This window comes from Podarcis muralis, chromosome 14 (genome assembly GCF_964188315.1).
Source record: "Podarcis muralis chromosome 14, rPodMur119.hap1.1, whole genome shotgun sequence".
Classification (NCBI taxonomy): Eukaryota; Metazoa; Chordata; class Lepidosauria; order Squamata; family Lacertidae; genus Podarcis; species Podarcis muralis.
Window position 1 is genome coordinate 1,920,350 of NC_135668.1, and position 23,593 is coordinate 1,943,942.

At 45.9% G+C, this 23,593-nt stretch overlaps 1 protein-coding gene across 4 annotated transcripts in view; it reads right to left on the minus strand.

Annotated features, from left to right (window-relative positions):
* THSD4 (thrombospondin type 1 domain containing 4) overlaps positions 1–23,593 on the minus strand; it is a 360,765-nt gene that overhangs the window by 262,511 nt on the left and 74,661 nt on the right. For 3 of the 4 annotated variants that reach the window (XM_028706820.2, XM_028706824.2, XM_028706822.2), the window contains one exon: positions 6,927–7,026. In XM_028706820.2, coding sequence (XP_028562653.2) covers positions 6,927–7,026 — 100 coding nt within the window. Of the gene's footprint in view, positions 1–6,926; positions 7,027–23,593 lie in introns of those variants that run through there. The other variant, XM_077918945.1, reaches the window with a different exon arrangement.

The window sequence follows — 23,593 nt, forward strand, 5'->3', positions numbered from 1 at the left end:
GTCAGGCTCCAAAGCAGAATGGTGCTTTCTGGGTAATGGAAATGCTTCTGGCACTCCCTTGAGCCTCTTATCTGCAGCAAGGTCTGGGAATCCCAGTATTAGGGCTAGGAATCCTTTCTCAGGGTGATGTCATTGACCATATATTTGCTGAGCTAAGGGAAGGGATCCAAGTGTTAGGGAAGGGCTGTAGCTCATTGGTAGAGTATCTGCTTTGCCTGCAGAAGGTCCCTGGTTCAGTCCGCAACACCTGCAGGTAGGGAAGACTACAGCCTGAAACCCTGCAGAGCTGCTGCCAGTCAGTGTCAAAGATACTAAGCTAGACAGGCCAATGATAAGGCAGTTTCCAATGTGTGCAAAGTCAGTGCCCTTGAGAAAGCCGTGAGGCAGTGATGGCCACCAACTTAGATGGCTTTAAAAGAGGACTGAAAAAGTTCATGGAGGAGAAGGCTATCAAGGGCTGCTAGTCATGAAGGCAATGCTCTGCCTCCATGCTCAGAGGCAGCAAACCCTTATGAACAGCAGTTGATGGAAAGCACAGGAAGGAAGAGCACTGTTGCGGTGGGATCCTGCTTGTAGGCTTCTCACAGGAATCTGGCTGGCCACTGCGGAACAGGATGCTGGACTAGGTGGGCCCTCGGCCTGATCCAGGAGGTTCTTTTTATGTTCTTAAAGAAGAGGCAATCAGCCCAGCCCACTTTGCGCATGCATTGCTCTGCTTGATCCCAGCACCATTGCTACTCTACTGCAGCATTTTTGTTGTGGGACTGAGGCAGAGCAGCGAGCAAGGAGTGGTCAAGTGTGGTTGCCATGCAATGAGCCCACCCAACACCTCCTAAGCTAACCTACTGCTCTCCCGTATGGCAGAAGACTCAGTCCATCCAGCTTCTGGGGAGGTTGCATCTTGACCGTCACCTTGGGCAGGAAAAGGTCTTGCACTGGCCAGGCAATGGAACTCAGGCAGCCCAATGTCCTGGGAAGGAAGCGGGGAGCAACTATGCCCCAAAGCTTCAATACATCTTTAATTAAGGGGCACAAAGAAAATCATCTCATAATATAATTTTCATTGTTATCACCTTGTACAAGGTGGCAGAGTCAGCCAGCCCCACAGAACTGCCACCTAAGGCAAAGATCAAGATAATGCCATCCCACATTCCACCAACAGAATCCCACTGGACTGGTACCATTGCCTTCTCGGTAGTGGCGCCTGCCCTGTGGAATGCCCTCCCATCAGATGTCAAGGCAATAAGCAACTATCTTACTTTTAAAAGACATCTGAAGGCAGCCCTGTTTTAATGTTTAATGCTGTATTGTGTTTTTAATATTTTAATATTTGGTTGGAAACCCAGCCAGATGGGAGGGGTATAAATAATAAATTATTATTATAATTACCATAATCGTTCTTCTGTGCTTGCAAGCTAACTTAGGGAACAGTGAGGGGCCTGCTACCACCCCGGCATCTGCTTCACCCCGTCTAACAGTAGGGCCGGCGCTGTTAAAACATCTGCGCTAACTGCCCATCTACTACCAAGACAGGTTCAAGGTCCTTGAATTAATTTCGAAAGCCCTGAACAACTTGGGTCCAGGGTGCCTCAGGGATTGTCTGAACCTTTCTATCGTAGCTCGATCACTCATTCTGCTTCAGTCTCTTCAGCCATATTATTCTCCTCTCTCATTAGCAAAGTGTGAGGTTCCACTATGCCAGCATCCTTCATTGTACATTCTAAATTGATAGGGTTCTTCATTCCTGAAATATGGCCCCTTTTAATAAATACAAAAGTTTGTATTGGAGCAATAGCAGATAAAACATGGTTTAAAACTGTAGCTGCACCACAGCGAATGAGGGAGAATAAAACTGCATGCCTTACATGGTCACACAGAGATACTCTAGAGGCGGGGAAGGTGGTAAAATTATTTTGAACTCCATCGTTAGGGCTTGGCTGTAAATTGGGTGAGGTGCCCTTCCAAGAGTTCCAATTCAAACAAGAGGTGTAAAATCCAACCCTTCCTATAAAGGATTGCGTTGTTCAGGAGAGCGAAACAGAAATGGTAGAAGCTATACATTGAAGCCCGCAAGCTTTCTTTCCTGGCACCATAGAGAATGAGTCATGGCTGGTGAATTGTGGGAAGGAGGAGGTCCCCAAAGTAGCACACACAGTGTTATTGCTTCAAGGAGCAGCAGCAGACTCTGCCCACAGTATGGAACCAATTACCATCTCTGTGCAATTACAACATGGCCTAGACGAGCGTTCCCTGGGGCCATCTTGCTCAGCAAAGAAGTTGGCATGCTCACTCACTGTTCCCATGTGCGTACACACAGGCCGTTGAAATACACAGTTGTGAAAATGACTGCTTCCCTTAGGCTGCAATCCTAAACCCACTTAAGTTGGGGAGTAAATCCCATTGATCTCAGTGGAATTTACTTCCAAGGAGACATGTATAGGATTACCCTGCAAGACTGCTATGTCCCCTTCTATAACACGTGTGACAGAATTTTGATAATCCCACCAAGAGGAACTGTTAAAGCTAATTTTTAATAATCTTGTAGCATTATCATCATCATCATCATTATGACAGCTTTGTGGCCTACTCAATCCTGATAGTTTGGGGCAGGGCTCACCAGAACTAGGGTTGCCAAAATTGTTGAAAACTCCAAAGAAATGTTATTTTTCAATTGACTTGCCTAAAATTCAGGACAAAGCGCCACCTTTCGGAAATTCCTCCCAGACATCAATTCCACCTCTGAAATCCCAGTAATGTCAGGCAAAATCAGGACATATGGCAGCCCTACCAGAACTCAGCTCTGGCCCCTCTCAGGTGGGTGCCATTGCCATTCTAAGAGAACAAGGGAGGCAAGTTCACTGGTCAGTTCCGCCACCTCTTTTTTTTTAGAAAAATAGCAATGGTTTGGGGAAAGATTTGGGAAATAACAGCCAAGTTTCTGCAACATGCACTGAGGATTTGTGAATGTTCAACAACATTAACTTGAGTGTTAGATGCAGATTTTGCTGAGTGACTTTTTTGTACTGATCCTTAATGGAATATATGCCAATAACAGTTTGAGAACTGATTGCATGAACAACACAGCAAAATTATCAGTTGTGACACGAAGGCCAGGATAAAAAGAAAGGTTCCCACATTGCTTGAATGTGGCCAGTGTGGAGGCCAACCAAACTTTATTCAGGAGGGAGTTCCATAATCTGGGGGACACCACCAAGAATGCCCCGCTCTGCTTCACCAGCCAACTAGCAGTAACTACTGTTGGGACAAACAGGGCATTCCTGGCTGATCTTAACAGTCAGTTGGGGCAATACCCGAGAATGCTCTCCTTAATGTCTTTGAATCCCAAGTTGTTCAGGGCACTTTACACAAAAATTAGCACCTTGAATTGGACCTCTCAGCTCACTGGTAGCCAGTGTGGAGATTGAAGATCAGGGTAATATGATCCCCACCCCTCACCATCTGTGAATAAATGAGAAGCGGCATTCTGCACCACCTGCAGATCCCAGGCTGTCTTCAAGGCTACCCCCACATGGAGTGCAACTGTAGTAGTCTATATAGGAGGCAATTAGTGCCTTTGATCTGAACCAGTAGAATTCTTCTTACGACAGTATGTAAAGACAGGAGGTGTCTCCCATGCGCATGTAGGCTCTCTCTTCAGACATTCAAACCAATATGTATACGTCAAGGGTAGAACATGCTGCCAGCATGCTGCTCCCCACCCCAAAGATGTGCTAGTTTTACACAGGTCAAAGTTTCACACAGATCACAGGTGTGACCCACAATGTCCTCCATGTCCTTAAAAGCCCTGACTTGGCACTTGGGTGATTTATGAAAGAGGTCCAGCGGACTGAGAGAACGTGATGGGATGCATTGTTTTCCTCCCTGCCTGAGGTTGACAGATCACAATGGGCCATGCTGTTTTTCTTAAACACATTTCAGCTGCGTTTATAAGAGGGTAGGAAGAGAGACCTTAACAATATGGAAGCATCCTTACATTCAGAAGGCATATATATATATATATATATATATATATATATATATATTTGCTTTCGTAGATTTTCACGGGTATAGGTATGCAGGTTTTGGTGTCCTCGGGTGTCTTCCCGTGTAAAAGTTGGGGTGTCAATGTTACTGGAACAGAGCAGGATCTCAGTGTTTGAGTTCCTATAAATACTGTTGAGGGGTGTGGTGTATAGCCTCCAATGTTCCTCTCGGCCCAGAACAGCACCAGCCTGAAGCCGAAAGCACCAGCCTGAAGATGACGAGTGAGACCTCGTCGAAACGTCGCCTAGACACCCCAACTTTTACACGGGAAGACACCCGAGGACACCAAAACATATATATATATATATATATATATATATATATATATTAATCAGGGTTAGGAGTAAATATTTGACAAAAATCCATAGCTGATCTGTTCTCTCTCTGTGTGTGTTCTCTGAAAGCACAGAGGAAGGGGGCCTCTCCTGATCTGGTCTGCTGGTAAGAGGAAAAGTACCGTAACTTCCTGCCAATAATAAGAGAGCTAGTTGATTTGTATTTCTTGTCAGCAGGTATCTAATATTAACCTGCAAGTGTTTTTACACATCCTTGGAGGAAACTCTATAAGAATATATTACTGCAGGGGCTTCAGAAATGTACACTCAAGCCCTGCCAATGCTTTGCAAAGAGAAAATAATCAACATCTATATCGTACCTTTTAATTAAATCTGTTTCTAAGCAAATAGGTCAGCCATGAGGCTTTAAAAGCAATCCAAGTCTCAAACACACTGACTTCCAACATTTATTCCTCAAACAGACTGTATTGCACAGCACAGTTTAATTGCACTTTTTGTACAGCACCTTAAAAAAATTGATTTTATAAGGCATTAAATAATTAAATAAATAAATAAATAACATGATTGTAAAAATGCAGGGACAATATACCTAGCACCAGTTTCACAACTGAGAGTAGTCAATCAGCCAAATCATTGCACACTAGGTTACCAGTATTTGTATCAAAAGAATCATGGAGTTGGGATGGATCTTATAGGTCATCTTGTCAAAAGTCCCATTTGCACCATACATTTAAAGCACCATGACACCACTTTAAAAAGTTGTGGCTTACCCCAAAGAATCCTGGGAGCTGTAGTTTGTTACGAGTGCTGGAAGCTGTTTGGAGACCCCTGTTCCCAGGGCCAGCCCATGGATGAGGAGAAGGAGGCAGCCGCTTCAGGCAGGGGTATTCAGAGGCTGCCTCTGCCAGAGTGATCCCCCCCACACACACACACACTGCTGGAGAAGTAGCCGTGGCAGCTTCCAGGTTCCAGTGAGATCCTGCAAGTGCCCACAAGATCGCACAGAGGCCTCACGAGATCTCGCCAGAAGCTGCAGCCGCCTGACCCTGGTAAGCAAAGCTTGGTCAGGGGTGGCAAGGGGGCGGGCAGCACGCACCCAGGGTGGCTCGTTCCCATTTCACCTCACATGGCGAAACAGGATGCGCCCCCCCCCCCCCGCTTGTTTCCCTAACAGAGCTACACTTCTTAGAATGGTTCAACCCCCCTTCCCAGAGCAATCTGGAAACTGTAACTCTGTGATGGGAATGGAGAACTCCTAAAAAGCTCTCAGCTCCCTGAGCAAACTACTGTTCCCTGTATTCTTTGGGAGTGCTAAAGTGGTATGAAATGGATGGTTGGGCTTTGGCTCCACTCCCTGCTTCATGCAGGAAGCCCAGAGCTGGCGTATCCATATCAGATGGTTGCCCAGCTTCTGCTTGAAGGTCTCCAACAAAGAGAGCCCACCCTGACCCCTCCAGGATCCCACTGCCAAAGTGACTGCACTGTTGAGACATTTCTGCTGACATTCAGCTGAAATCTCTCCTCCAGTTACTTAAGCCCATCAGATCCACACTATTGTCATCGGGCAACAGAGAATACGTCTCTTGGCTCTTTCATGAAATAGCCCCTCAATATATTTGAATAGTGATGGGGTGAACACCCTGCATTTGGGCTCAGAAAGCCAAAGAGGTCATATTTTAAGGAGTGACCTCTAAAATATCACACCCATGTTAATCCACCGCACTAAAAAATACCCCAAATGAAGAGTCCTGTGGCATCTTGAAGATTAACACATTTGGTGTGGCAGAAGGTTTCATGGGCCTATGAATCAATAAGGACCATGTCAGAATATGTATTTAGGAAGTACAAGAGCTGGTGTTCAACTAAGTTCTGATCCATTCATTAGTCCGGGTCAGTTTGCATCCAGTTCCTTAGGTAGCCCTATTCAGCAGCTTCAGCCCTTGAAGGTGTCTTGTTGCAGGATGGTGACAGGGATGGGGAACCTCAGGTCTAGGGACCAAATTCAAGCCTCCAGGCTCCTCTATCCAACCCTCACGGGTCCCCCCAGACCACACCTGCTTTCCTCAGGACACACCAATTGCCAGCCTGCTTTGTGCTCTCCTCCTGGTGTGCTTCTGGAGGGGATGTGTCCTTAAAGTGTTTGCATACCTCTCCCTTTCCTTGATGGAGAAATGTATATGGTGGAAGGGATGTAAAGCAAGACGCCACAGACTTTTGAGGTGGTGGTATGGCAGCCTGCTGCTATTCAAGACAAGAATGGCATCCCTTGTTCCACCTGCTTTTGCCTCTGCTTCCACCCCCCACCCCACCCCCCGGCAGGCCCTTTGGTTCCTCCCCCTTGCTTTAAAGTCTGCTGCAGGATATGTTGGGGGAGTGAAATGTTCCCCACTGGTTTCCACTGTTTTGTTTGAACTATTTATTGTGCTTTTATCTTGTGTTTTTATCTTGAGAACCTCCCTGAGAGGTTTTGGTGAAGGGTGGTATATAAATATTATAACAACAACAACAAACCCACATCAGTTGAATATTGTGTGGTGGGACAGTGAAAGCCACACCACATTGCCCAAAGGTAGAAACTTCCCTTACCTTCCGCAAAAGGTTCCCACTCATAGAATCTTCCCATAAAAGGCTTGTTGTTGTAGGAGGAGCACTGCAACTCTCTGATGTTTCTGTTCTCAGGACACGCCTGTCAAATAAGGAGGAATTAGATCAGAAACATGTGCAATTGACATGACTGCTGACATTCTCTCATGCCTTAATGATAGATCACATCTGGAAGTGTGATCTCCAACAGAGGTGTAATCAATTACTTGTGAGATATCAATTTTGGTGCATCAGAGCCAGGGCTTCTTATACATACGGAAATTACAAACAGGCTACACTGGTATTATGGGAAGGTTTGCTTATTTATTGGCTTTCAAAAATGTTCTCAGTGTTATTATTGTTATGTGTTTTTATTTATATGGAAAAATCAGTAAAAACATTTTTTTAAATATGTTGGATTTCAAACGTACATATTCAGGAAAAAACATAATATCTCTTATATGTTTGCATGCAACTCAGTAAAGACAAAGGCAAGTCAAAGAAAATGCATAATAAGATATCCTCTGTGACATAGAAACAACCATATGCCACAATATATTTAAGTTATGTACAGACTATGGGGCAATTTATTACAGGTCTTGGTGGCTACTGTGAATTTCTATGTCTCTAACCGCAGTTTCTTACTGTCTTGGAAAGCTGTAATCTGAGGCAAACGGGTGGTTGGAAGTGGGGTGCTGCTTAACCCTTTCTACTCCTGCTATTTGTTTGTTAAGCCCGCCCACCATCAGCAGCCATTTTCCCACTCGTAGGTGAAAAGTATTTGACCCTCAGCACATCTCTCAGTCTACCGCTTCTCTTCAAAGCAATTTACTAAAATGCATTTTGAAAACTGCCTCTGCTGACCTGTCCATTGTTTGGAGCTTTTTGGCCAAGTGCCCTGAAAATGCCACCACTCTCCCAGACACTTGTGAGTTCAGACTGGTTGGATACCTGCAAATGAGCACAGCTGTTCCAGACCTGTGCTGAGATGACACACGTTTGGAAAAGGAGCCACGTGGGTCACTTTCTAGCCAAAACAACCTCAAAAAGCAATTAGAGCCCTAAGTCCTTGCACGGTCTAACTTGCATGGCCCTCTAGAATCTGGCAAAAAACACTCCCACCCCGCCAGCCTGGATTTCCCCAGGTCAGGCATGGGTTTGCCGGCTTAACACTCATTAGGATTTCTGGAAACTAAATGCAAGGAGTGAAAGGGGGGGGGGGAAACAGCTGACGTATCACTCGAGAAAAGTCCATCCTTCTGTGGAAATTATAAGTTGGGTGAGGGGGAGGTCTTAGTCTTACTCTTATATTTCCCCCAATAATTTTGCTCAGCTACAACCTGTAGCTGACCAGCTGCATCCTGGCTCATAGAGGACCCCAGTATAAACTAGGAATGGGGGAGGGATTTGATTTGTTTATACTTTAATAGGAAACTACCCAATTTGCACTTCTTGAACCAGTATGCAAACTGAAACACATCTACCCTTTCATTGCACTTTTCTGAAATTCGCAGTGCAGTTCTCCAAACCAAACTATGCGTACACAAATGCATATATTCATGAAAACAGCAGGCACAAATGTATTATATTGGGGGGGGGAGGCCATCTCGGTCAGCTCAGTCAGGGGAGCTGCTGGGCAACAGAGTGGTCGATAGACCAGCAGCATCCCCAACCTGCCCTTGTAGCCTAACACGAGGTGCAGACCTTTGAGGGCCTTCCCAAGTGTTATGTACTGAGTTGAATGGGATCCAAAATACAGCAGTCTGATTGTTCCTAGAACAATAGGATCCAGAATGCAGCAGTCTGATTGGTCCACAGGAGCCACTCAATCCAACTCTAGGTGGAAGGGAATCTGCAACCTGATTGGCCTACAGGAGAATCCCAGAATTAGCCAATCACGTGGGGCCCATTGTGTAAATAATGTATATAAGGCAGACATTCGGGGGGAACTTCCATTCCTCCTCACCACTATGAGCTGAATAAAGAGCATGAAATCCACTCTCGTCTCCAAGTATATTTCACCAAGGTAAGAGGTTTTCTGGCAAAGGAAATGGTGCTTTGTGGGCAATAGCACACTGCCAGCACCTGTCAAACCCCAGCCTAGCCTGGTGCTTTACAGAGTAGCCAGGTGGGCACAGCTGTTCAGCAACTCAGACAAATAAATTGTCCATTTCAAAAGCCTCCCTTTTTGCAAGGTTTTGACGCAGCCTCTTTCTCTCAAGGCATCTGCTACCTTTCTATGCTCATACGATATATTGAGAGATTGTCATTTCCTTCACTGCTTCTTCAAAAACGGAAAAAGAAAAACCCTTGGGTCAACCTCATCCAGCCCTGCTGATTGGTATGTGTTAAAAGTTTTCCCAGGTAACTACCTCCAGCCATTACTTTGCTGTTAACCTCCTAGGGTCACCCTCCCCACCACGATTATCACCTGTGAGTTACCGTACATTAAGTTACCAGACTTTCTCAGAGCTAAAACACAATGGACAGAACTGGACTGCTGGCTGTGCTGCAACAATGCAGTTAATGCCTAGGAACAAAAGATGGACCTTCGATTCACCAACCAGTCAGGAAGGATTGCTGCACACCTGAATTCACCCGACCCATGTGACTTGGATCACTGGAATGAGGCTTTCCACAGGTGCTTGTAGCAGCTGGTAGCTGCTATGCTCATCTAAGCATTGTTGGGATGAATCCATGGGACACAAAACCCCAAATCTCTTCCTAAATGCCCCAAGTGTTTCAAGTAATAAATTTTGAGGCAGGGGGACTCTGATCCTCAAGAGGACCTTGATAAGACGGTGTTGTTTAATAAATATAGATATATCTACACACACATTTTCTCTTTCTGTAACATGTTTTATATCTTGAAATACAAAGCCTGAGGAATGGAAAAGGATGAGGGGCTAAATTGCTGGCCCTTGGAAGACTGGAAGAAAAGATGGAGAGGTTCCTCTGCTCCCTTCTCAGATGCTCTGGGCATAGGGATTAATCTGGAGTTTGTATCGCTGCCAGGAAGTCTGGGAAATAGAATTCTTAATGTGCCCTGAATCATTTCATTCACTCCATTTCCCAGGTTCTCTGGCAGCTACGAATTCACACAAATGTATAGGACTTCCTTCATTCCAGTTCTCCCTCCTACCAACCTTACCCCAACTTAAGAATGGTGCATTTTAGGAAAAACAGGGGACACTGGAGCCAGGTTGACCCCACTCCCAAGCCAGGAGGCTTTTGGTTCCTTGTTTTTCAAACAGCCTATGCCATATGATGTCACAATAGTGAAATGATAGCGAAGCAACCATGACTAGCAACCCAAAAAGGATGCTTGGGAAAGGCTTAAATGAAGCTTGATGGCAATCACCTCCATGTGCTAAGTCCTACATCAGGGATGGGGAACCTGCACCCAAACTCTTGACGGAAGGCGCTGGCACTAATTGCGCCCCCACAAGGGATGGGAGTTGCCCCCCCCCAATCCCATATCGTCCCGACCCAGCCAAAGGACCTCTGTCTTCGAAGGATTTAACTTCAACCGGCTCCCATGTAGCCATCCAGCCACAGCTTCCAGAAATCTGATTAGTGTGTCTGGGGCCGAGCCAGGATGGCTGTCCATCAACAGATAGAGTTGGGTGTCATCAGCATACTGATGGCAACCCAAACCAAAATTCCAGACAAGCTGGGCAAGGGGGCGCATAAAGATGTTGAAAAGCATCGGGGAGAGAATTGCGCCCTGCGGTACTCCACACACCAAGGAGTAGCGTGATGACAGCCCCCACCCCCAGCGCCACCCTCTGTCCCCGACCAGAAAGGAATGAGCGAAGCCATTGAAGGACTGTGCCCCGAATCCCCACGTCGGTGAGGCGGTGGTCTAAAAGTTTGTGATCAACCATGTCAAAGGCTGCTGACATATCTAAGAGAATCAACAGCCCCAACCCGCCTCAATCCAGCTGCCTACGGAAATCGTCTGTTAGGACGACCAGAGCTATCTCGGTCCCATGACCAGAGCGAAAGCTGGACTGGAATGGATGTAGAGCCGATGTATCATCCAGAAATCCACCCACCAGTTCAGCAACCGCTCTCTCAGTCACCATACCCAGGATGGGAAGATTCGAAACTGGGCATTAATTGGATAGATCTAAAGGATCTAATGATGTTTTCTTTAAGAGCGGACGCACCACTGCCTCCTTCAGTTCCCCTGGGAATGTCCCGGTGCCAAGGGACAAATTGATGATCTTACTGAGGGGGGCCCGCACCTCATCTGATCATGCTCTAATCAGCCAGGACGGGCACGGGTCAAGAGGACAGGTGATGGGCTTTCCGACATGGAGGAGACTGTCCACATCGGCTGAGAGTATCCTGTCAAAGTGGTCCAGTAGTGGACCTAAGGACAGTCAAGGGGCCTCCAGTTCCATTATTGTATCCAAATTAGCAGGGATGTCACAGCGGAGCATCAGGACCTTCTCTGCAAAAAAAGCTCACAAATGCCTCACAGCTATGTGCCTGATTCATATTTAAATTTTGCTGTCCCTCTAGAGACATTAGAGAGCTCATTATACTAAAAAGTTGCACTGGGAGAGAGGTAGCAGATGCAATGGAGGCTGAGAAGTAGGATTTCTTAGCAGCCTTCATGGCCATCTCATAGATTTTCATAAACACCCTATAAGGTGTTCTTGAGGCTCTGTCGCAGGCATCCTGCCATACTTGTTCTAGCCGTCTGAGGTCCCACTTCATTTTCCAGAGCTCCTCGGTAAACCAGGGGGCCCAGTTTCTGCAGGGTCACAGAGGGCGCCTAGGTGCGATCTCATCGATGGCCGCCAAGAGCTGGGTATTCCAACCCTCAACAAGCTCAGTCAATGAGTCACCAGAGGGAGCAGGATCCCGCAAGGTCTGATGGAATCTATCAGGATCCATCAGCCTCCGCGGGTGAGCCCAAATAGGCTTGTCACCTAAGCAGGGTAGGGGCAGGAAGCCAATCCTGGCTTTCAGAACAATAGTGATCAGACCATGGCACCTCCATAGTGGGGGACATGATCACATCTATGCCTGCGCCGAAGATCAGGTCCAGCATGTGGCCTGCTGGATGTGTGGGGCCCAAAACAAACTGGGAGAGCCCTGGAAGACACCAGATCCAGAACCTGCAAGGAGGGGGAGGCTTCAGCATGGGCATTGAAGTCCCCCAATACCAGTAGAGTGGGGAACTCCAAGGCCCAGCCGGTCACCACCTCCAGTAGGCCCGACAGGGTGGCTGCTGGTCCGCTGGGTGGCCTGTACACCAGCCAGACAGCCAAGCTCTCCTCGGAACCCCACACCAGGCCAACACATTCAATGCCAGGGATCGATGGCAATGGCAGAGCCCTGAAAGAACAATCTTCCCGGATTAATAATGCTACCCCTCCCCCTCGGCCCACAGTCCGCGACTGGTGGAGGATGGAGAAACCCGGGGGTGCCATCTCTCATAAGGTAACTATTTCCCCTTTGCGCACCCAGGTCTCCATCACACAAGCCAGGTCGACCCCCTGCGAGGTAAAGAAATCTCGCAGGGTGGCAGTTTTGTTGCCTATAGACCTGGCATTGCACAACACCAGTGAGGGAGGTGGGTAGTCCTTACTCACCCTACGTTTGTCCCTCAGGATGGGGCGCAGACTGGAAGGTGAATGAGCATATCCATATCTCATACCCCTTTGCCTATAAGATCTGTCCCCACCGCCATACCTACCTTGCCCTTCCATGGTAGTAATTCCAAGCTCCATGCTTGCCTCCTTCGATAGCATTAGTGTTATTATTAGAGCTTTGTAAGCTGTGGTGGTGAGTATAGGGCCCACCCCCAGGTCCAAGATGGGAAATGGGCTTCAAGGGGGAGCGGTCCTCCCCAATACTCACAGGCAGATCAGCAGCAGCAATGTCCTGAGGCCTTTTTTACACACACACATACACACAAGCAAAAGAGAACTCCACATATACTGTATTTTTCGCCCTATAGGACGCACCGTCCCATAAGGTGCACCTAGTTTTTTTGGGGGGAAATTAAGAGGGGGAAATTATTTTTCCCCCAGGCGCGGGGCTGGGGCGGGGGAAGCTCGAGCTTCCCCCGACCCCAGCCCCCAAACAGGCAGCTCTCTGCAAGCCGTGGAAGCGCTCCCGCTGATTGTGGAGAGGTGCACGAAGCCTGGACGCGCTGAGCTCAGTGCGCGCAGGCTTCAGCATGCAGGCAACTCTCCGCAAGCAGCGGGAGCCCAGCGCTGGGCTCCCGCTGCTTACGGAGAGGTGTGCGAAGCCTGGAGAGCGTGAGGGGTCAGTGCGCACCGACCCCTCTCACTCTCCAGGCTTCAGCAAAAGCCTGCATTCGCCCCATAGGACGCACACACATTTCCCCTTCATTTTTGGAGGGGGAAAAGTGCGTCCTATAGGGCGAAAAATACGGTATGTGGAGTTCTCTTTTGCTGCATCTGTATCTCTTTTGCAGAAGCAGTGACTATTTCCAGAAAAGAGGCAGCCTCAGATGGCCCATTTAACATCACAATTCAGATTCAGGACTATGAAATAAATCAGAGGAGAAGGGTCATGCAAATTCACACCCAGGCTGACCCCCTTCTTAAGTATTCTCCCCAACTAAAATTGCTATGCACACGTCAAGCACAGGCAGCTGAACTTGGCCAGTCTTCCCAGATCCTCGAAGGCCAATAGCAGAAAGCAAATCAGAGGGAATAAATTTGGAAAACAGGAAAAAATGTTCCTGTCGTCGTTTTTCCAAGTTTCTGTTGCAGCTCAGTTCACAGTGAGATGCAGAAAAAATGACGTCTTTGTCTTGACTATCCCGTGGATCTTCTCTGAATGATCCCAATCAGGCATCAACTTGAGGCCACTGCTATTTCGAGCAAATCCTCTAACTACTTTTACAAACCCGTCCAAATATCCCTTGCCTAGAAAGTCATATTTATAGAAAATGTGTGTAATGCAAGAGGCACTTGGTTAAAGGGAATGAAAAGTTATTTCCATTTGACAAAAACTGGCTGATGGTTTGCAGGCTGTCCAAGCTCTAATCACCGTCTGGCTCCTCCATTGGCTGCACCAGGCAAAGGTGCTTAAAAATCAGCATTCCCTAACCAAGTGCCCTACAGATGTTTCTGAACTACCAGTTCCATCATCGCTGACCATTGGCCATGTTGTCTCGGGCTGATACGAGCTGAAGCTCATCAACATCCAGAGGGCACCAAATTTAAACAGGCTGATGTAGTGCCATTCCATTTATTCTGGGGAAATAAATATGGTGGCCCCCAAACAAGAGTGTGCCCTAGCAGTCCCCCCCCCCCAAATGGGCAACATACCACCACAAAATATGAAAGAGGAGGCCATTTCACCTCCTGTCATTTCACCTCCTCCAGTCCAGGTGTGGATTGGTTTTGAGGCTGACCTGAGAAAATTGAGTGGCATTGTGGAATAATGATCATGTTCCAAGAAACCATTTTGGACTTCAGTAGGATCAGAGCTTTGGGGGAGCAACAGCAATATTTTAAGCAAGGTTTAAACTCCTGTATAATCTTATTTCATTAACAAAATTTGTATGCCACACCATTGTAACAAAACCTCTAAGCACTCTACAATATTGAAATTATTAATTTTTTTAAAAGTAAAAAATATTAAACAGCATTTTAAAAAATTAAATTACTAAAAAGAATTGAATTAGGAATACTTACTCATGATTGTGGTTCCACCCTCAAAAATGCAACCCAAGCCTGCCCAGAGTTTTCTCTGGGTGGTAACAAGACGTGCTTATCTTGAGAAAAATTATAATATAAACAAAGGAGGCAAGTGACATGAGAAGAGGAGGAGGATTACACATTCCTTGGCTGAGAAGCTTCGGAGACTCCAAAGCCAGGGACACAGGCAGTTGGCAAGAAGGATCTTGTTGCCTTCTTCCTACCTGCAGATAAATCAAGGTCTGGCTTGTTTGGTGACGACGAGAACTACTGTTCCCTCAGCAAGGTCATCAACCTGCAACATGAATGCTACAGAAATGTAAGGAATTTGCGGCTCACTCTCCTGTCATGAGGAGGATAGGCCTGAAAAGTAGAATCATATGAAGGGACCCCATGGTTCATCTAGTCCAACCCCGTGCAATGCAGGAATCTCAGCTAAAGCATCCATGACAGACGATCATCCAGCCTCTCCTTTAAAACCTCCAAGAAAGGAGAGTCCACAACCTCCTGAGGGAGACCGTTCCACTGCCGAACAGCTCTTACTGTCAGAAAGTTCTTCCTGGTGTTTATTTGGAACCTCCTTTTTGTAACTTGAAGCCATGGATTCAAGTCCTACCCTCCGGAGCAGGAGAAAACAAGCTTGTTCCTTCTTCTATGTGACAGCCCTTCAGATATTGGAAGATGGCTCCCATATCTCCTCTTAGTCTCCTCTTTTCCAGGCTAAACATACCCAATTCCTTCAACCATTCCTCATAGATGCCATTGGACTACAACTTCCACCACCTCTGACCATTAGCCACATAGGCTGGGATGGATGGGAGTTGCAGTCTAGCAACATACAATGAGCCAGGTGGCTGTTGAGGGGAAACACCTCTACCTGAGGCCTGGAGAAAGAGAGCTGCCACCAGTCAGCAAAGACCGTACTTTTGCAAAGCACTCTCTATAGGGGCGGCCCTTGAGTCCAGTCCAGAAGCTACAGCTAGTGCAGAAGGCTGCAGCTAAACTGCCGGTGGGGGCAGATGACTGATGGGACACCTTTGCTAAAATATCTGCACTGGCAGCTCATATGCTACTGGGCAAGGCTCAAGGCTCTTATGTTATGTTAACATACAACACCCTGAATAACTCAGGTCTGGGGTGCCTTAAGAATCATCTGTCCTAGCCTGATCACTGAGATCATGCAAAGGAGCATTGCTATTTGTCCCCCATGTTACAGAAGCAGGGAAAGCAGTTGTCTGGAAAACATTCACTATTTGCATTCTGGACGAGTAGAAAGAGTAGCTTTGACTCTTAAAAATTCCTACAAGGACAATGATGGGTGGGGCGGGGGAGGGCATCCTGCCAGTAGAAATTTGGTCTGTCCTTCTGTCTGACACACTCTTTTTCTATGTTCAAAAAGCCTCCTCCCACCATGGGAGGAGCATTCAAATAGGCCGTCCCCTGCCTGACACCTGAAATTGTCCAGACTTGTCCCACTTAGTTCTCCTGCAGAGGTGGGGAACTGGCATCCCTCCAGATGCTCTTTGACTCCATCTCCCATCAGCTCCAACCCGAACAGCCAACAGCCAAAATGGTGGGAGCTGCAGACCAGCAACATCTGGGTGGCCACAGGTCCTCACCACCACCGTTCTGCTGTTTCTCTTAAAAGCCTCTCAGAAAAACTTTTCCTTAAAGATCAGCATTTTGGCATGAGAGATACGCAGTCCTGCTGACTGATATTTCTAATCATAGGCTCCTCTAATGACCCTCCCCCCCCCCCTTCTGAAAGCAGCATACTGTATATTAATTTGGCACAGACACATCACGTTCAATGCATATATACCCCATTTAAACTTCATCGTCCATTGCATGCCAGCCGTGCAGGACCTAGGGGCTTGTATTCACTGACCACCAGGCAAGGGTTCAGAAAAGACATTTTCCCCCTTCCATGAAAGAGAAAGTAGCATCTTCCAAGGACAAATACTAGCAACACAATAATTGTTGTCGTCCCTCAAGTGAAATCACACTTCCTCCCCAAGCCTGTGTGGCCCAGGGCCCATTCAGCCTTGACTCCCGGCCTGTGCTGAAGACAGAGCCACTCTGACCAATGGAGGGAAAGCCTGCCTTGCTATCAGGATTCCTTCAAAGCCACAACTGGGAAGGAAACATTGGGCAGGGATAAAGAACTGTAACAGGAAGGAAAAGTCCTTGGAAAGGAAGCCACTGGATACAAACTCCGCTTCTGAGCCACTTAAGAACTGAACCACTTTACTACTTTCCACCCACGTTTATTATTGAAACTCATCTTACAGTATTCATTACTACCTATTTATGGTCTTCTGATTGATTCAGAATGCTAGATGCCACTGTTATGTACTCTGTGAAACCAAAGGACACTGCAGCCTCAAGCAAGGGCTGGGCTTGTTTTTATGCCCAGAAAGCAGACCTGAGTAAAGCCTTCGGCAGAAGTCTGCATCAGCCCCCTCCCCAGCGCAGCCATGCCCCCAAGCAGACTAGTGATTGGCCCAAACTGCCGACAGCCATGGGACCCCAAAACCAGGAGCCAGGAAGCAGCAGGTGGTGGCTGGGCCACAAACACTGTGCCAAATGCTGAGTTCTGTTACGCAAGCTGCGAAGAAACTGCAGATCCCTGAGTGTGCCGATGTCTGTTGGCATCGGCCCCTGTGATGTTTGGGCAGAAGAAAGCTTTTAAAGCTCCCGAACGAACGACCAGGAGGGAGAGAACATGCCAGTCAGGCATGTGTCTCTGCCAGGGTCCTACTCGAGAGTAGGACAAGCTCCTGACAAGAAGATGGCCAGATATTGCCCCAGTCAAGGTGCCTTTTTTGTTATTTTTAATATGTTCTTACCCACTCTGAGCACAGTTTCTGCAATGGAAGGGTGGGGAGGTAAATATTCTTTGTAATATTCTCAGTGCTCACCACTGAAAACATCTTCTCTTGAAAGTAGTCCACATGCAACTTTAATGCCCCTACAACAGGCACTGATCTCAGTGCATGGAGCACTTGCACACTGCTGCTATGCAACTATAAAGAAACTGCAAAGCACATTCTTCATGCGTTTGGCACACCACACATGGAGCTTGGCCAACAAAGTTGGCTAAGACATTTACCATTGATCCAGTGCACTATTTCTAAGCCACAAATCTGTGTCCAATCGTTCATTTTCCTTGCAAAATCAAATCCCACAGTCTCAGCCAGCCTGCCTAAGCAGTTTTACAGAAATCACTCACAAGCTAGCAGCAACACTCAAATCTATTTTTCTAGGCTTACAGCAGGAGTGTGAAGCTTCCAAGTCATGGAAGCTGAAGTTTGGTTTTCCAACAAGCAGGATCAGCTCATGTCCTCTTCCATCTGTGCTAATTTAATGGGAAGAGCACCTGTTTCCTCACGAGTGTTGCCAGACGCTAGTGTGAACCAGATCAGGGCCGACCAAGTGTACGCAAGACGCAAGATTGCAGGGCAAGATACACATTACCAGAGCCGTAGCTAAGTGATCTTGCGCCCCTGGCAGAACCGTCCAGATTGCGCCCTCTAGCCATGAACATATTAGCTGTTCTTTCCGCCTCTCCTCCAACCCCCCCCCCCATTCAATTCCTCACACACTTCAGCTTGTAATGAATTATTTCACAGAAAATCCAATATTAAATTTATAGTTTCTTAATAAAAGGTTTCAGCAAAGAATATGACATTGTAATGTGAGTTGACAGGTTTTTAAAATGTAATTCAGTTGTAAAACAATACACAGGTAGGCCTAAATGAAACAAACAAAATAATATCATAGTGATTTGGTCCACAATGATAACTTTACATTATAATATTATATGATGTAAAATGGCATTATTTTCACAATATTTGTGTTATTTGGTTGATATAGAGTAAGGAAACTTATTATTATTCACAAGTCACAAGTTACAAGTTCTTATTCACAAGAGTTGTCATTTTTTAAAAAAAAGTCAAGTTAGGCCAACTCTGGCTTTAAGTAGCAATCTCCTCAATGAAGTCTGATGTGGTTAGAACTTTATTTTTTTCACTTTAACCAAAGAAAACTTGTTTTGGCAATGATCCACTCAGGTCACAGCAGGATTCAGCTACTGACGCTATGTACTGGAGCTGAGAGGAGGACATTTGTCAGTGTGCTATGTGATTGCTATCAAGTTGGTTGGGTTTTTTGTGTTCTTTCATTTAGTGAGCTTGAAAACATAATAAAATTAAAGAAATGGCACAAAGAGTTGACTGGTCACCCAGAAAGCGATGTGAAATAGCACTACTAAGTGAACAAGGCTACAGTTATGAAGAAATCAGAAGAAAAATTGGTGGAAACTTAACCAAAGGTGGCATTTCTAATTTTTTGAAGAGGTATCAGGAGACTCAGCCACTACAAAATCAGGAAGGCAGGAAAAGGTGCACAGCAGCAAGCAATGATAGAAGAAATGAGAGCCTGTGCCTACGGGACAGAAGAAAACCATCTGGGTGTCTACAAGATGACATGGTGCAAGGCAATGTGAAGCTGAGTGCAAGGACTGTTCCACACAGACTGCAGGAATATTGTCTAAATGCTAGAATTCCAAGGAAAAGGTCATCGTTATCTCTCAAACAAAGGTTCAGAAGATGAAACTGGGCATGTTAACTGGGCAGCGGACCAATGGGACAGTGTTATTTGGAGTGATGAGACCCAAATCTCCTTGCTTGGTAGTGATGGCATGAAATCCGTGAGAAGAAGAATTGGAGAAGATTTACATCCTACTTGCATTACATCTACCGTGAAACACTCAGTCAGCGTTATGATCTGGGGTTGTATGACAGCAAAAGGTGTGGGCAGAATTTGCGTCATTAATGGGAATGTAAATTACATTATGTTGCAAGCCATCCTGTAAGGGCTTTGTTCTAAAAAGCAAGGTGCAAATATTTTAAAACAAAGAAACAGGTAAACCTGGAAATACATCAGTGGTGGTGGTCATGAGCAAAAGTCATTTACATTTTTAAAAAGGGATAACCTTTTGCACACACAAGAACATCAATAAAGTTTTCTGCTCCCTGCTGCACAACATTTCATTACCACATAGATCATCCAACAGCATGCACATTTTTTACTTTTGAGCAAGGGGTTTTATGGCATTTGCTTGACTCCAATAATAGACCATTCCCCCCGCAAAAAAGGGGGGGTCTTCCTAAAACCTGCATGCAATTAAAGCAACACAGAGATTTTCTAACTGAAGTTTCTGCAAATGGAGGGTATTCAAGCAACACATCTTATATGAACTGACAAAAGAACCGAAGACGGCTTGGAATGCGTTATCACACTTTCTAAGTGTACATTTCTGCAGGCAGAAAAATGGCTGGTGCTCAGATCTGCAGGGAATTATTAAAGACACATTAAAATATATAAGGAATGCAGCAATCTGGCTTCAGATAAGATATGAGCAGATCCACATGCTCGCTCTCAACCCCACATGGAAGACACATTGGATTGGGGACAATCAATACAAACTAGAATTTGCCACAAGAAGAAAATCGCTCCTGCAAAAAAAGCTCAGCAGTAGAATATCTGCAGTAGCACAGCTAGGAGAGACTCGGACTGAAACTTCTGGAGATCCACCAGGTGGATGTGCAGAATAGCTAAGGACTTTGGGGAGGTGATTTATTATGTGTTGAAAAATATATTTAAGGTAACTCTCCCCCAAATACCAGAAGCTTTCTTACTGTGGATAACTGGAGCAGATACCAGAGAACTCTGTTTCTTTACACAACAATGGCAGCACCAATATTATACACACAAAAATGGCAAAATGAGGTGGTACCTACCAAAGAAGAATGGCAGCTGAAATTGATAGAATATGTAGAATTGGCAAGTTTGACGTGTAAAATTAGAGATCAGAAAGAGACTGATTTTAAAGAAGATTGGAAAGTGTTTACAGAATACTTAAAAACTCAGTGCACATATGTTAAAATGCAAATAGGATTGCAGTAAGAACAGCAATGGGGGTGAACTTTTTGCTTTTCTTTCGTGATAAGGTGAAGGTATATAATATGCAGCATAAATTGAAATTTTGGGGGAATCAGGGAGGGAGGGAGGGAAAATCAAAGGTGGAATAATTGATTGCTAAATGTGGAATGTTGTTGAATTGTTGTTGTTGTTGTTATTATTATTGAATAAAATTATATAAAAAGGGCAATACTGAACTAGATGGACTAATGGTGTAAGTCAGGCTTCCTCAACCTCAGCCCTCCAGATGTTTTTGGCCTACAACTCCCATGATCCCTAGCTAGCAGGACCAGGGCAGGGATGATGGGAATTGTAGTCTCAAAACGTCTGGAGGGCCGAGGTTGAGGAAGCCTGGTGTAAGTCATAGAAGGCAGCTAAGCTCCTAAAAGAGCACTGGACATAGAAGGCTGGCTCAGACCACGTCAGGCCACTGGTTCATCCAGGGCTCCCCACACCAGGGTAGCCAACATCCAAATGCTGCTGGACTATAACTCCCATCATCCCACATCCAATAATCTATAATAATATGCCGAGGGCACCCTGTTGGCTACCTACACTGTCTGGCAGCATGTTCCAGAGTTTCAGGAAGGGCTCTTTCGCTAACTGATCCCTTTAGCTGGAGATATAAGAGCCTGAGCCTGGGGCCTTCTGCATACAAGCAAGGTGTCCTACTAGAGTTACGGCCCTTAAGTTCCAATTAGAGGCCCAGGAGTTTTATCCCACTTCTAAACTGGACCTTTCAGCCTTCTCTTCACATCTTCCCTACTCCCTTCCTCTGCTCTTACATATCCCTGGACAAGAGCTTGAGGCGGAAGGGAACTGTGTACACCACCTTGAACTCCTTTGAAGAAAAGTGGATTATAAGATAGATAGATAGATGACGGACAATGATGATGGAGGAGAATCTCGTCCATTTACTACAGAGGTATACGTCCACTACATCAGCATGTAATTCAAATGCAAGCAAAAGGTAAGGCAAACATCTTCACTCTACAAAATAAAACTGCCATCTGATCCCTCTCTCTCTTTTTCTGTAGCAGCTTGGAAGAGAGTTCCACTCCACCACTTTATTCCCTACAATCACAAAGCTCACTAGGGGAAAAATCTTAGAACTCTCCCACGAAAGATCCCAGATGCAATGTGTGCAAATAGCCTCTTATACGCAACATGGATTAGAGCCATTTAGAGGGAATGATTTGTAATTGAAAACCCCTGCCTTTGCAAAAGGGCTAGAGAAAGAGGAAGAGGAGGAATGCCAGAATGCTGACCTGGCCATGAAACTGAAGTTCCTTCACCATATCAGCAGAGGCAGGATTGCGTAAATGTTATGTGCATTGAGCTTAAATGACTTTAATCAAGGATACTGGATAAATATTTTTGGGCACACCAAATATGAATGCCAAGTGTGTCCATACAGTTTGCAAAAGAGAGAGAGAAGATCTTGAAGACATGAAGCAATTTAGAGAAAATCCACAGGCGGGGAGGCTGTCAGGCCTGGCAACAAATGGTTCAAAAAGCTAAATGTGTCTGCATTAGCTGAGTGGTAGGCGAGGAAGACGTGGACTAGACTATAGGTATGAATACCAAAAAAGGGTGAGATGTTACAGATGGAGGAGGGAATTATACCTAGGAGAAATGAGAATAATGAAGTGAAAAACTGAGACACACACAAAAAGAGAGAGAAACTTGGGGTGAAAACTAGGAAAAATGTCTGGGATTTCAATGGAGTTGGTTGGGGGATTCTGAAAAGGGGAGGGGGAAGGATGGAATTTGATCTAGTCACACTTCATTGAGTTTTTAAAAGAACAGACTCTTTGGAGTGCCGTTAGTTTTTAATTTTCATTTCAGGGCAAAGAGAGTGGGGAGGGACACCAGCTGTTCGAAGCAGACATTTGCCACGTTTCAACAGAAACACCTCCCTTTCGGCTAAGGTGGAAACTAAAGGGAAACTTACAACTGGTCATATTTTGAGAACCTGATAGGGACACATTGCACACTTTTGTTTTTTAGGCATAAGGGTTGAACCTGCAATGTCGATACAAATCAATACACTCTACATTATTTCAGATGGCGTGGCATTTTATTTTATCCTTGTGAAATTTTGTTTTTATGTGAAATTCTGAGAATGCCTTTTTGGTGTCGTTGATTAAGCAAGCAGCTTCTCAGGTGCAAGGCTGGAAAGGAAGTACGCAGCAGCATGATGGTGTCCTGGCTCTTCACAGACTATGGGGAGAATAGGAAGGGAAGCCTTATCAGTACACTATTATTCCTCATAGAGTCTTACTCTTTATTATTTAGAGCACAGTAGTACTTCCGTTCTGGAAGTCCGTTCAACTTCTGAAACATTTGACTTCCAAAGCGTGGCTTCTGATTGGCTGCAGAAAGCTCCTGCAGCCAGTCAGAAGCTGCGGAAGCCCCGTCAGATGTTCGGCTTCTGAAAGAATGTTCGAAAACCAGAACACTCACTTCTGGTTTTCGATCATTCGGGAGCCAGAACATTCGGGAGCTCCTGAGGCGTTCGGGAGCCGAGGTAGGACTGTATTTTAAATAAAATAAATAAAAACTATTCCATTTTGCCAAACCTCTGATCCATGTGTTGAATTCACAGCATATTGATCTCTCACTCACTCTCCGAAAGAGATTGTAGTGCATACATTAGTGCAGAGATTCAGGCTCTGGTCCCAGTCCAAACCAAAGTTGTTGGATCTAACTGCCATTAAAATGAATGGAACTTAGGTTGGCCACAAAGTAACTTATCCCATTTATTTCAGTGGCACTTAGACATAACCAGATTTCTGAGCACTGGGACCACTATATCCACATTGAAGCCCCATGTTTTCTGGGGAACACTAGAGCAGGGGGCGGGAACGTGCAGCCCGTGGCCAAGATGCAGCCCACGAAGACCGTTTTACTGGCCCATGAGCCGAACCAAGCCGCCCGCTCGGCGAGTCCCCCACGTGCTGTGCTAAACTGGCGCAGGACAGCGCGGGG